Source organism: Bos indicus x Bos taurus, chromosome 12 (assembly GCF_003369695.1).
Source record: "Bos indicus x Bos taurus breed Angus x Brahman F1 hybrid chromosome 12, Bos_hybrid_MaternalHap_v2.0, whole genome shotgun sequence".
NCBI classification, from domain to species: Eukaryota; Metazoa; Chordata; class Mammalia; order Artiodactyla; family Bovidae; genus Bos; species Bos indicus x Bos taurus.
The window spans coordinates 66,170,768-66,186,573 of NC_040087.1; the positions used below are offsets into that span (position 1 = coordinate 66,170,768).

At 36.1% G+C, this 15,806-nt stretch overlaps 1 protein-coding gene across 2 annotated transcripts in view; it reads left to right on the plus strand.

Moving 5' to 3' along the window:
* GPC5 (glypican 5) overlaps positions 1 to 15,806 on the plus strand; it is a 1,580,781-nt gene that overhangs the window by 795,443 nt on the left and 769,532 nt on the right. For both annotated transcript variants that reach the window (XM_027557795.1, XM_027557797.1), the window contains exon 7: positions 953 to 1,109. In XM_027557795.1, the coding sequence (XP_027413596.1) occupies positions 953 to 1,109 (157 nt within the window). The remainder of the gene's footprint in view (positions 1 to 952; positions 1,110 to 15,806) is intronic.

Genomic DNA, 15,806 nt, shown 5'->3' on the forward strand with positions numbered 1-15,806 from the left:
AAACAACAACCCTAATACTTTCATAAAACACCCTGAAAACTTGAATTCCCATTAACCATTCAGCTGTAATATGTTTCATTCATAACATGGCAGTACCTTCCAGTGCTCATGCTTGGTGATGGGTCCTCCAAAAATGCCTTAGAGGTGTAAATGTCACATTCCAAATCATGTTACTCAGTCTTAGCTTTAAGTGAAATATTCCATTATTCACAACATCACCTTTTGGAAAAGGAGTTCAGGCATGTCCTGTATTATTCAAAATATTATTTTCCCCATGTTATAGGGGGAAGTGGCTATTCTATATATTTTGCTCATCAAAGTAAGTGAAATTCTTGAGAAACAAATAAATTGGTTAAATTTCTTGAGTTATTTGTATAAATGGAATTAGAACCTGAGTCTTTTGTTCCATGGTTTTCTTCTGTTCCATATACATTGGTATGCATATTTAATCCATAAAGTTTAAATAAAACTATAAATGTACATGTCCAAGATTATATATTTCTTTCACTGAGTCTTTTTAGAAGAATGGCAGTCTTCTTTTTGAGAAATTTAGGACTGTTGGTTTGTAAAACAGTATATTACCAGCCAATACTCTTCAGAGGGAGTTTTGTTGTACTGGAGATTAATTTACCCTGCTTTTAATATTGTGTATTCAGAAACAGGATTCTCTAACCGAAATATTCATGAGAAAGAAGACCTGGTTTTATTTGATTTCCAAAACTGTATCACAGTGCTAATAGGCAGATTGCAGCTCTTCATAGCTGGAAGACCTTGCCCATTATTTATTATTATGTCAGTAGTTTCTTTTTCTTTCATGCTTGATTTGTTAAGGTGTCCACATCAAATAGTGTATCCACATAAGAAAACAATTATATGTTTTGTATGTTGTTGAATAGCATCCTTAGATGATTTGAACTTTCTATTAATAAATGTTTTTGGTATCCATATCTAGTTGTTACAGGGTAGGTCACCCAAACCCACCAAGTGGGAACTTCACATGGGCAGTGGTGGCGGCACGGTTGAACAGGTCAGCGGGGACTGTGATGATGAAGATGGCTGTGGGGGCTCAGGAAGTGGAGAAGTCAAGAGGACACTAAAAATCACAGACTGTAAGTGTATGATTCTAACCCCATTTCTAAAGGACTGATTTTGAAATATAATTAAGGAGAACTATTACTATGAATATAAAGAAATAATGATAGTGAATTCAGAAAAAGGCTAGAGGAATTGGAAATGAAAACAAAGCCATTTTTTGTTATTTGGGATATACATTCTTGGGCGTCTTGTTTCTTTTTAAATAATGACTTTAAATGGAAATTACAGCTTTCCTGAGTAAAATGAGTGAATGATCATAAGTTCTGAGAATTCGTGGTTTTAAAGTGGGATAATCTGTAGGACATGAAATAATTAGGATGATGGATGCTAAATGTATATTCATGAAACCAGAATGAGTGAGCCGTGCTGATACTAAAGTTCTCTAACTGTATTATATTATCATGACATTATATAAATTTTATTAGGTTTGCATCATGTTCAGATCACAAAGAAATTGGTTAAATATATGGCTAGTTATGGTGAGAAAATACTTGAATTTAACTCCTATGAATTGGTTCTTCTGCAAAAATCTCAACGATCATTCACATTATTTTGATTTATGGGTTTGAAAACCATTTCTGGTATTGCTGGATTAGTCACTATTACATATGATAGAATGACCAAGTAACAACCGCCAAAAAAACCACCAAATACGTTTCCTTTCCTTCTCTTTACATGCAAAATGAGGGATCTAGTCTAACTTTCAACTATTCACTTAACTCAGGTCATACCAAAGGGGGTTACTTTATAAAATAATCTGGACCTGTGCAGGCCTATCTGGAGCCTGCCCTGATAGTCTCCCTCTAAATCACAAAGGGCTTTGTGATTTTTCTGACAACTTTGTACCTGGTAGAAATGTCCTTTCCTGACTTTGGTGGTAGAAGAGTTCATTTACTTTTCAGTTCTCGTGTAGTAAATTTAGAACACTACCAATGCCTCAAGCATCAACACCCCTTCCTTCCAGGATCTTGTTTTATAAAACAAATAAATTGTTTGAAGGAATAGAACCCAGAAGAGGTACAAAATGAAGACAATATAAAGAAATATGTTTTCCTATTAGAAAGAATAATAAATTTAACATAGTAAATAGTTGGGATTTAGTACACTGGATAGCAATTGAACAAAGGACCACAAAATTCTTTGCTGTATTAGTACAATTTCCTAGTGAAAATTGCATTTCTTCTACTCATGTAGGAGCAGGAAGGATATGTGTTCTTCTTATTAGTACTAATGTCATTTATCAGATTAATTTCTTTTGGTTACCTGTCTTCTGTTGTTTATGCCACAAAAGGGAAGACAAAAAAAAAATTGAAAAAGTGTTTTCACTAAGAGTTAAAAAGCCCTCCATTGTATTTTGGAATTATGATACATATCTATTAGGATAATATTAAATAGTCTTTCATTTTCATTTGATCCTGTGTATTTATATGTACCATAATTTCCCTGTCATTTGAACATTGCAGGGTTTTAAGGCATAAAAATATTATGAAAAATAGCTTAGGTTAAAACTTAACCTATAAATTGTATGTATGTGAGTGTGTGTGGAATTAGCCTTTTACAGGGATTTTTCACTCCTGAAGTTATTTATAAGCTTGAGAACCTGCTATATATTAATAGATAACTTTTTGCCTTATTTCACACAAGAAGTAGAGACAGTAGAGGATATTCAACTACTAATAATTTTCTCACAAAACCGTACTTGTCAAGGTGGCAAGAATGAATTTTTTTACTTTAAAATCCTGTTTTCAATTCCTACTGAAAGGGACAGGTATGGTAAAAGCAACTATCCGTCAGAATTAGGGAGATTTAAGATATAGATGATTTTTAGCAATTCCAGGCAAACAGTGAAAAAATCCACATCTGTTGCAAGTGGGTTGCCTATCATATTTCTACGGGTTTATAGCTGTTGGCTTTCCGTTTTTAATAAGTGGTTAGGAACCCACAGTGGATAGCCTGCTGAAATAAAGAGGGACGCAGCAAGTAGCAAAACATAGGTCACATTTCTATTTTTATAAAGCACCATAATAGTTTAACTGTGTTTGGCTGGTTTGATACATCACTAAAGCATGTTATGCCATAGTTTTAGATGTTCTTAATGTCTTAAAAATATTGTGCTCTAGAAAGTTTACCAAGGTGTCATTTGTGTTAAGAATTTGAAATACACCATTATGTCTTCCTCACAGTGATGTTTATTCTTTATAAAATGCAAGTAGAACACAGTTTGTGACTTCAAAAATATCTGATTACAAAAAGTTATACAGGCATATATTTATTTATAGCTACATATAGTTACAAGGAATAATGCCAATATTATGTCTTGTAAATTTAATGATTTTACTCCATTTGTGAATATGTTCAAAGTTGACAAATATCTTACTAACCATCACTTGAACTGATTTTCTGTTTCTGTTTTGCTTGATGTTTATTTCAGGCAAGAAAGGTTTATATATTTCATTGTGCAAAGTTTTACCACCAAAATTTGAGGTATCACTTTTTTATCATCAACAGTATCAAATGATTTAACAATATTTAGCTTTTAAACTACCTCTATTTGTATCACACCTGTTAAATATTATGAAGTGTCAACTGACATATTTCTAATAAAAAAATCTATGGTATGTAGTGTTCACTTTCAGGAAACTGAAAGTACTTTACTTTAGTAGGTGATTTAAGTATCCTAAGATTACATTAATTTTTTCTATATTTTTATTGTATTGAATTTGGCTCATATATGTAGATATGGTTATTTCACTAGTAGCTTCAAATAGCAGGGTTGAAATGTCTCTTTGAACTTTCATTTCCCCTCATCCTGGACACTTGGCATCCTTTCAAAGTAGCTAAGGGATGGTAGGTGTTAAATAGCAGTGGGGGGAGGGGTGGAAAGCAAGTTCTGTTTTTGTAGCCATGGAGAGCAAAACTACTCTCACTACCATCAATACTTTTTCAACTATTTGACTATTCTAACATCCCCCAATTCTGATATATTCAACTGTTAAAAAACAAAGTGCCACCAAGGAGAGGCTGTAGCAAAACTATGCATATGTAGTTTTAAAAATCTGCAGTAGCATTGATTGCCATATGTGGTATTATCATTTAAATTGCAGTAACAGTACTTTTGGGAAATCCCACAGGAAGAGGAGCTTGGCAGGTTGCAATCCATGGGGTCTCAAAAGAGTTGGACATGACTTAACGACTAAACAACAACAACGAAACACTGCTTTTAACAATACGTAATCCATGATCAAATTTATTTTGATAAGATGGTTCACAGTAAAAAATGACAGATAAAATGATTTTGATCACAAGTTGATTCAGGCATCAAATGTTCAGAAACAGTAGGGTGATTTCAAGTCTTCAAATTAACTGAGATAATCTGTCTATTGTCATATTTATTTTGCTAGTACAATATTATGTTGCATCATTAGCAGTTTTAAAAATAATTTACCTTAAATGAGAAGCCTGTAAATGACAACAAAAGTGATTAAGTATGTATTCCAATAACTTTTTCCCCTGATAATGATACCAACCTGTCTCTGAAGAACAGTCATGATTATGGGTCCCAGTGCAGCATTCTGAGCCCTAAACCCTTCTGATTGCCATTAATTCAGTCATTAAAACTCTTTCCTGAGAAGTTTGCCATTCATTTTTTTCTTATCTCCTGGGCTGTTTTTCCTCTTCTCTTTTACAGATTCTCATCATCATACCAAATTCTATATATTTGAGAAAGTCAGGACTCAGTCTCAAACTTTTATCATCCCTATTCTCAACTACTTTCTGTTCCACAAACCACTTACTGAGTCATAATACCAATAATACGGAACCCTGCCCTTGCTAGCCCTATCAGCTCTAAAGCGTTCCCCTATGCATCAGATCAGGAAATAAGTTTATGAGGTCTGAAAGTATTCAACTTAAATGAGATTTATTTGGAAATAAAAAGATAACACATTGAAATATTAAGTAACTAGAGCTAGAAAAAAACTCTTCTTTGATCTTTGATAGCCTAAAATAAATAGAACAATTGTTTATATTGTGCTTTGGATTGTCACTTAGTAATGAACCTTAGATAAGCCTCTAACAAATGCATCTACAGCCTGATACTAACAGTGACCTTGGAAGAGAATAGTGTATTCCACGTGCAAAGTAAAATGAAAATGATAGTCCGTTAGCCACTGAAGAATAAAGGGTGCTGATTTATTTAGTAATGCAGGATTGTAATGCCTGGATATTGCTGGCTTCCTCAAACTTATTTTTACCATAAATCATCTTTATTTCAAAATCTCAGCCAGACATGGAGGTTCAGGGAGAACTCAAAAAAAAAAAAAAAAAAAACCAACAAATGCTCCAGGTTACATTTTCTTTAGTGAAATCTGTATTTTCCTGAACTACTAAAACTATGTAATTATTCATTTTGTACAAATCATTTTGTGATATTTTATAGTATTTATTAATAGCTGATGATTTTTCCTTTTAGTCTAAATTATACAAAACAGCTAATGCAAGCATGTAAGATTTTTTATATTAATAAGTTACAAATATGCATATTAAAAGTATGTGTATTGTTTGTAAAATTCAAGTTTCATCCAATTTGATTAAATAAAATATATTTAATTTACCTTGTAAAATGTTGATAAATAGCCCATTAATAAATTATCCCAAATGTAAGAAACTGTGCTGAAAGTAACTAAATAGCTCTCATTTGTTTAATCAGTTAAGCTAAAAAAAAAAAAAAAAATGGAGAAGAAAATGGCAACCCACTCAGTATTCTCCCCTGGGAAAATCATGGACAGTGAAGCCTGGCAGGCTACAGTCCATGGAGTTGCAAAGAGTGATATAAGACTGAGTGACTGAGCACACAAGCTAAAAATAAATCATCTCTATAAGGGTACTTAGGGCTTCCCTGGTACCTCACACAGTAAAGAATCTTCCTGCAATGCAGGAGACCCAGGTTCAATCCCTGGGTTGGAAAGAACCTCTGAAGAAGGGAATGGCTACCCACTCCAGTATTCTTGCCTGGAGTATCCCCTGGACAGAGGAGCCTGGCAGGCTACAGTGCATGGGGTCACAAAGAGTCTGACAAAACTGAGCAACTAAGCACACATATAAGGATACTTGGACTCAAACCTTTGTGACACAATTAAAGTATTCTTGAATAATGACTGTACACTTTGATCTATGTTGTACAAGTGTCTCATAGGGTCATGATAAAACTGTAGAGAAATTAATGTGGAAACACTTCCTGATCCTGTTCAGTGTTCACTATTTTGAACACTTGGAAATTATCATCTACCAGTTTTTACACTACTGATGAGAATTATACTAAAGACAAATGAAATATATATCTAAGATAAACATATTGTAATTAATGTGGGATCATTACGGATATCAGATATTATTGTGGATATATTATATCTCTATGCATATTATGTGGATATTGGATATATGGATATATTAATATCTATCACATTATGGATATTATTCTGATCATGCATTTCCATTTTGTTTTCTAAATAATTGAGGCTCATCCTGGCTGCTTGCTATTTTGTTAGCAAAACTATATAATAGAATCTGGATACTTGATGATTCATCTGAAATCCTCTCTCATTCTCTTTAAAAGCTATAGGTCACAGTCATGGATTTAAATAATAGAATTGAAATAAAAGGGTTTGTCCTTGAACGCCTAAGGAATGATTTTCATTGCTTGGCTTAAACACAGAATTGATGTTGAATCACTGAGGTGAGGAGGGGAGATTCATTAATTAAAGCTTAAAGTGCTGCTAGCATGCATCCCAGATCAACTAACTATTCTGCAAATCCCATAACTTAGTCTATACCACACCAGTGGACATAAAATAAAGAAAGTATGGCCTCTGTTGACTGACACAATGCTAAGTATGACTGCATGATCAATAGAGAAAGTAAAAAATTAAATTTGAAGAAAATATCCTCAGGTACACTTGATCAGGACTTGCCCAAAGTCATGTAGCTATCGTTATAACTAGAAACAAACCGTATTCATATATAACCATATCCAGATATTTTTGTATCATTTGGTTGCAAATAAACAGAATGATTATTGAAATAGCTATATATTTCCCTTCAGTCAGGATTCACTGATAAAAATACAAAAACACATTAGATATATTTTTAGCTTTTTAAAGACTTCCATATTTCTAACAGTGTAGAAAGAATATTTTCATATATCTTTTTGACCAGTTAAGTGCTCATCTAACTCTAAATAATTAAATGATACAGCATGTGATCTGGGCTCTAAAGTTCTCACACTCTCTTGTTTTATAAATTATGTGGGACTCTTGTTAAGAATAGAAGTGTGTAAATAGAGCTGCAGTGGGTACTGAGGTGCATGTGTCATTTTGAATTATGGTTTTATCATGGTATATGACCAGGAGTGGGATTGCAGGGTATTCGGTAACTCTGTTTTTAGTTTTTTAAGGAATCTTCATACTGTTCTCCATAGTGTCTGTAGCACTTTGCATTCCTGCCAACAATGTAGGAAGTTTCCTTTCTCTCCACACCCTCTCCAGCACATTTGTAGATTTTCTGTTGATGGCCATTCTGACCAATGTGAGATGGCACCTCATTGTAGCTTTGATCTGCATCTAATAGTTAGTGATGTATGTAGACTTTCTGATGATGGCCATTCTGACCAGTGTGAAGTGATACCTCATTGTAGTTTTCTTCTGCATGTATCTAATAATTAGCGATCTCTATGTCTACTTTGGGGAAATGTCTATTTAGGTCTCCCTCCCATTTTTTGATTGGGTTTCTTTTTATATTGAGTCTAATTCACTTTGTTGTACAACATTTACAATACAGTTATACCCCTATTTTAAAAAAAGGTAAAAAAAAAGAATATGAGTACAATACAGGAGGTCTCACTTTGGGCATTTCCGCTTCCAGATGATGATTGTTGGTCTGAGGACCACACTGTGCATGTGTGCTGGGTCACTGTTATGTCCAACTATTTTGTGACCCCATGGACTGAAGCCTGCCAGGCTCCTCTGTCTTTGGGACTTCCCAGGCAAGAATACTGGAGTGGTTGCCATTTCGTACTCCAGGGGATCTTCCTGACCAGAGATTGAACTCATATCTCTTGTGTTTCCTGCATTGGCAGGTGGATTCTTTATCACTACACCACCTGGAAGACCCCAAGGACCATACTATGAGGAGAAAAACTACCTACTCATGTTTGTTACATCCCTTACTTATTAGCATGTCTAAAATTAGTTTCTATTAAAGCAATATGTACTCTTAAAAAACACTACCACACTTATAAATTAGCATTACAAGGAAACATTATAGGCACTAGGAAATTAGGGACTATAACAATTAGGCTGGTATGGTGGTTTATCTTATATAATTTTTTATATCAGTTTCAGTTCGATCATTTTAAGCCTTGAGTTTACTTTTTTACGTTTTTATTGGATTATAATTGATTTATAATGCTGTGTTTCTCTCCGGTGTACAGCAAGTGAGTCACTTTCTGACACCAAAGGAAAGGCACTTCCATCTTTTCTCAGGGTCTGAGGATTTCAGTTTTACATTTGCTTCAAGAAAACTTTATCTTGTTTGGTATCTCAACCGAAATGTTTTATCTTCATCAGCTCCTTCAAATTGTAATAAACACTAAAGAATTATCTTGCTCTTTCCCTTATATCACATTGCATTCCAACAGAGAGAAATCAAAGTTTTATGTGAACTAAGAGAAAGGAGGGAAGATATCTACATGGGACAGTCAGAAAACACTTTGTAGCAGAGACAGGGAAAGGGCAACCTGGGAAAGTGACATTTGACTGCAGTGTTTTTGAGACAGGAGCCTTTGACAAGGTGGACACATTATTTGGTTTCCGCCATTGACAGTAGGGAGTGGAAGGTACCCTGTGGAGAGCAGACTCCATGAATGAAGACAGGGTGGGGTAGAAAGAGGGAGTAAGGATCATGCTTAAGAAGGAACAGACTTATTCAAGTTGCTTGAAAAAAAAAACTATCAGAAGCCTAAAAATGAGTTTTAAAATGTTACAACAGTTTTGAGTTCAAGAGTGAGGCATTTGTATTTAATTTAGTAGGCCAAAAGAAACCATGAAAAGTTCTTTCTGTGTGGTCATTTGGTTTGAGTATGCAGTTATTCAGATTTCACAGGCGGTGCTAGGGGTAGAGAACCCATCTGCCAATATAGGCAGACTTAAGAGACACAGGTTCGACCCCTGGATAGGAAGATCCCCGGGAGGAGAGCATGGCTACCTACTCCAGTATTCTTGCCTGGAGAATCCCATGGACAGAGGAGCCTGGCAGGCTGCAGTCCACAGGGTCGCACAGAGTCAGACACAACTGAAGCAACTTAGCATGCACGTGTGTGGCACACACATGCAGTAATTTGTAGTGGCAATACTGATTAAGAGAAAAAATATGTATAAAGAATGCATATCTTGCACAAGTATGTGCATGCTTAGTCACTCAGTCATGTCTGACTCTGTGCAACCCTTTAGACTGTAGCCCACCAGGCTCCTCTCTCATTGGGATTTCCCAGCAAGAATACTGGAGTAGGTTGCCATTTGCTCCTCCTTGGGATCTTCTTGAAGGAGGAATAGAACTTCTGTCTCCTATGTCTCCTACACGGCAGGCAGATTCTTTACCCGATGATTCTTTACCCACTGAACCAAGTAATTTACCGCTTAACCTTGCACAAGTAATTGCTCTGTGCTTGACTCTCCTCAGGTTGGGGATAACAGCCGTGCTCTCCAACAAGCATCCTCATGAGGATTAAATAACTTCATCCATGAACAGCATTTCAAGTGCCCACCCCACCACCACCCACCAAAACCAAAAATAATTCAATGGAATACATTAAAAGGCTTTATTAAACACTTCTATGAGGAAGCAAGAAAGAGAGAATGTTTTCACCTTCCACAAAACTAGGTGAAAATAATAATGTAGAGATAAAGATAAACATAGAGATAGAGATACAGATATACTTACACATATACCCATATATACACAGTTTAAGGAAAACCATGCAATAAATTTGTATCTATCCCTCCTCCCAGTTCAAGAATAAAGTATTTCCACACCTCTGTGAACACATTCCTTCTGAGAATTTACAATGACCATAAACCATATCTTGCTGGATATTTTTCTGGGGCACTTTATTATAAATGGAATCCTAGCATCTCTGTTACACAGTGTGTTTCTTTTGCTTCAGTGTTAAATTGTTGAGGTTCACCTGTGTTGATGGGTGTAGATCTCCTCATTCATTTTTACCAGAGTGTAATATTCTAATTATGAATATACCCAGCCATTTATTTATTTTATTGTTGATACATATGGTATTTGATTTCAGCTTTTGAATATTGTGAATAATGTTGTATAAACCATTCTAAAACATCTTGAACATCTGTCTTAATGCACATTTGCAGAGCCTCTGCAATATATACTTTGAAGTAGCATGAGACTGTCACAAAGCAGAGCCTGCATGTGTTAAGCTTTCCTGGGAAATGTCAAACTGTTACTGGTTAACAAAGTGATGATGTCAATTTATATTCTCACCAGCAAAAACTAGAAGTTTATGTTGCTCCTCATTTTTGCAAAAACTTTTGTTTCCATTTCCACTTCTTTGTGTATCTGTCCAAAGGATGAAAGTGGACCATGTTTTATTCTATATTAAATTTTATTCATTTAATTATACTTTTTGTCATAAGTATATGAAATTCCTCATATACTTCCTCATCTGAAATTTCCTTCATATCCATAGCCCATTTCTCTTCTACAGGGTTATTTATCTTCTTTGACAAATGTTCTCTGGACAAAGGTCAACTTCAATGATCCACTTACCTATTTTGGTTATGACCTTCAAGAAAAGCAGAATAGACTCTTGAATTTTTCTTTTGTTTAACCAGTTTCAAGATAATGAATTGGTATGCTCCTTGTCTTTCTCAGAAGGTGACCAGTTCTTTCAATTTTTTCTTTAAATACCACTATGAAGTAATTTTCAAAAATATTTGTCATTCTTATTCATATTGAAGTCCAGATTGTCCCACATTTTGCCAATTGGCACTTCTTCAATTTGGCTCTTCAGTCCTTTTGACATGATCCCCAAATTCTTGGCTAGTTTCATTGCTAGCTAGTATAATAAGTTATTCCAAGCTGAGCTTGTACATTGTCTGTCTCAAACATGGAGTCAGTAATTTTACATGACCCCTATTTGTTTCAGTAAGAAAGGCATTTCATGACCACAATCTGGGTATAAGATGTGATTTTCAAAGACACATGTCATAATAGAAATAAATATCTCATAATTGTTTGCTTTATTTCACATCAGGGATACTATATTATAATAGTTATAAAACTACTCTTACCAGCTATGGTTACTAAAATCAGTTTCATTTTTACATATTTTATGCATATTCTATCCTCATTTTATGGTTATAATAGATATAGAAATTAATGTATCTCAAACAGTCCTATGGAGATATGTGTGTGTGTGTGTGTGTGTGTGTGTGTGTGTGTCTAAGACTGCCATGGTATCTCAGTGATAAAGAATCCACCTGCAGTGCAGGAGATGTGGGTTCAATCCCTGGGTCAGGAAAATCCCTGGAGAAGGAAATGGCAACCCACTCCAGTATTCTTGCCTGGGAAATCCCATGGACAAAGGAGCCAGGCGGGCTATGGTCCATCGGGTTACAGAAGAGTCAGACACAACTTAGCAACTAAACGACTATGTGTATATATGTATACATTTGTATACCTATGTTTCCTTGGCAAGAAACTATATCAATATAATATATATTGATAGATACAAATATATTTAAGTCACCTACTATATCTGTTAACTATATAATACTACTTGTTCTTATGTCCAAGTTTCTCTAGTACATTTCTTAAGGAGGACTGGGAGGACAATATTTTACAGGTTTCACTTGGTGATAAAAGTTTGTGCCACTTTTACATGAAAGTTGACTTTGCTGGACAGAAGAATGTTAGTCACATTTTTTTCCCCTTGCATTTCTTCAGTACTTACTGATTTTTATTCTGGTGGAGAGCATTACTGGCAAAAAAAAATCTGACTGTATTCTAATTTTCTTCCCTTTTCAAGCAACATATATATTTTTGCCCTCTCAGTGCCAAGCAATTTTAAGTACAGTAACTTTGCTAGAATATAACCTTCTGAGTAGTTTTGAGTGGACACTCAGTAACATGGCATACTTTTAAAATAAGTAAGGAAAGTGTAAGTGTTAGTCACTCAGTCATGTCCTACTCTTTTCGACCCCATGGACTGTAGCCTGCCAGGCTCCTCTGTCCATAAAATTCTCCAGGCAAGAGTGCTGGAGTGGGTTGCCATTTCCTTCTCCGGGAGATCTTTGTCATCCAGGGATCAACCTGGGTCTCCGACACTGCAGGCAGATTCTTTACCATCTAGGCTGCCAGGGAAGCCCAAGTACCAATTTTTTTTTTTAAGCACATTTTTGCTGAATTTAGTTTTAAGTAAGTATATTCTTCCCTTGTTTTGATTTTCTTCTTCAGAAACACCTATTATACATTTGATGAATTGTATTTGCTTATTTTCAGTATGTTCTTCAATATCTTTTATCTATGTTTAAATTAACTTTTGCTTTTTAAAAATGCACGTCCTTTTAACTTTCTATTTCTCTTAAGGTATTGCTAGTGATATTTCTTTGATCTTACACTGCTTATAGATTTTATTTATTTTTAAGTAATTTTTCTTCCTTTTTTTCTTTTATCTTGGAATCTCTTAACTTCATTTCTGAATTTTTAAAATTCTGACTTTTTTCATGTCTTGTATCCTTTTCTTGATATCTTTTAGCTCATTTTAAATGATATGTGAATTTGGGGATCAGGTTTTCTGATATGCTTTCACTCTTTGTAGAGATAATACCAGAAAACTATTTAACTGTGTATAGGATTTGGTCTTGATCCTTTCCTGTTGATTACTTTTCTGTAAATTTAAATTTGCTAAAATTTTTGAAGGAGACTTGATTCATAGAGATTTTCTAAATATACTGAGCTCCTAGTCCTATTACCTGCAGGTAGTGCTAAATATATTTGTCTATGGATATATATCTGCCCTGTGCTCACCTGTGTCCGAAAAGTTGGAGACTGTAGCCCACCAGGCTCCTCTATCCATGGACTTTTCCAGGCAAGAATACTGGACTAGGTTGCCATTTCAAAAAAATTCATGGTTTCAAATTGAGGTGCTGGAGAAGACTTTTGAGAGTCCTTTGGACTGCAAGGAGCTCAAACCAGTCAATCCTAAAGGAAATCAACCCTGAATATTCATTGGAAGGACTGATCCTGAAGCTGAAGCTCCAATACTTTGGCCAGCTGATGCTAAGAGCCGACTCATTGGAAAAGACCCTGATGCTGGGAAAGACTGAAGGCAAAAGAAGAGTGTGGCAGAGGATGAGATTTATATTGTGAAGAGTTATTCTCACCTCCATTGGTAGGTGAGAGTTGGACCATAAAGAAAGCTGAATGCTGAATAAAATAGATTTATATTGTGCAATCAGGAAGTCCAAAACTAAACTTATCCAACTTTCTCCTAAGACTGCATTTTAATTGTCCCTTTTTTGGTTGATACCTACCCGCTTATCATCCTCCCAAGTCAGAAACTCCAGTAATCCTAGGTTCCTCTCCTGACTTCACTCCCCATATTTAGTGAGGCCCACTGTCTTTACCTGATGAACATTTCTTAAACACGTTCTCTCTTTCTATTCCCATTGCTGCTTTCTTAACACAGGTCCTTATGTCTTGCTGTAACTGTTTCTATGATGTCTTACTGGTTAGTCTCTTTACCTCTATTTATCCCATCTCTGTTGAAGTAACATTTTTAAACTGACAGTTTAGTTCTTTGCTGAGATGTGGTACCGCAAGCTACCATGCTGTCTTATTAGGCAGAGAAGTGATTTTCTAAGGAGAAGAGGCCATTTTAGTGTCAAGAGCTTATGAATAGTTGAACAATAACTTTTAGTTATTTATCATATCAGACAACCAATTTTAGTTCTTCTCAGGATACTCAGATGCTTTTAACCAAATTAAACACTTATTGTTCTCATATCCCAGTGAAATGAGTGGAGGTACTTAATTATTCTCTTTCTTAATGTATACTTTAAAAAAATCTCTTAATTAAGAGATTGTTATGGCTATTGTGCTAGTTAGTTGCCTGTTGTGTTTTGGCTCCAGGTAACTGGTTAAAGTGGAGAAGGCGATGGCACCCCACTTTGGTACGCTTGCCTGGAAAATCCCATGGATGGAGGAGCCTGGTAGGCTGCAGTCCATGGGGTCGTGAAGAGTCAGACACGACTGAGCAACTTCCCTTTCACTTTTCACTTTCATGCATTGGAGAAGGAAATGGCAACCCACTCCAGTGTTCTTGCCTGGAAAATCCCAGGGACGGTGGAGCCTGGTGGGCTGCCGTCTATGGGGTCACACAGTCGGACACAACTGAAGTGACTTAGCAGCAGCAGCAAACGGTTAAAGTTCCTCTGTAATTATGCTTCCCTGGTGGCTCAGATAGTAAAGAATCTTCCTGCAATGCAGGAGACCTGGGTTTGATCTCAAGGTTGGGAAGTTCCCCTGGAGAAGGGAATGGCTACCCACTCCAGTTCTTGCCTGAAGAATTCCATGGACACAGGAGCCTGGCAGGCTATAGTCCATGGTGTTGCGAAGAGTCAGACAGGACTGAGTGAATAAGCACTCAGGCACTGTGTTATGCAAGCTACATTTCCCAAGCTCTCAACTAAATTCCGAAACTATGTGAGGTCTAAAAATTATATTTCCCAGATTATCTTGCCAACCAGTGCACTGTTATTTTTTCTGCCACTGGAAGATAATAAAAGAAGATCAAAAGAAGGGAGAGGGGAAAATATATCCTGTTTCCAGTCCTTATCAAGTTTAAATCAATAGCACAGCATCAATCCCCTGCCTCCAGACACTTTTAGCACTTAGACTAGCAACTATGTTACATTCCTTGAAGGGACCTGTGCCAGCTAACTTTGCTTTGATTGATAACCAGACACCAGCAAGGTAGTGCTATTGGAGGTCTAAACATCATTCAGGGCGATCTATACTCCCATTGGCAACCCACTCCAGTATTCTTGCTTGGAAAATCCCATGGACAAAGGAGCCTAGTAGGCTACAGTCCATGGGGTCGCAAAGAGTCGGACACGACTGAGCGACTTCACTTTCGCTTTCATACATATATAAGTAGCTCAGACGGTAAAGCATTTGTCTACAATGCGGGAGACCTGGGTTCGATCCTTGGGTGGGGAGGATTCCCCGGAGAAGGAAACGGCAACCCACTCCAGTACTCTTGCCTGGAAAATTCCATGGACGGAGGAGCGTGGTGCAGGCTGCTGTCTATGGGGTCACAAAGAGTCGGGCACGACTGAGTGACTTCACTTCACTTCATACTCCCATTGTCCATCCTGAGAAGTAAACTTCTCTTTCAGTCCCTAGATTCTTAATATCCTATCTCTTCTTTTCCTTCAAACTGAAGAATGGGAACTATTCCCTGTGGTTATCAATATCTATGGTCTTCAACCCCTCATTTTGCTTCATAATGAAGCAAAGGTTAAACCTTTAATTATCTATATATTAATTTTTGGTATTATGTATCTCTAAAACATCTAGCATGCTTCCTGATTCTATTGACTGAACCCTGTCTAATACAGCTGGTCTTA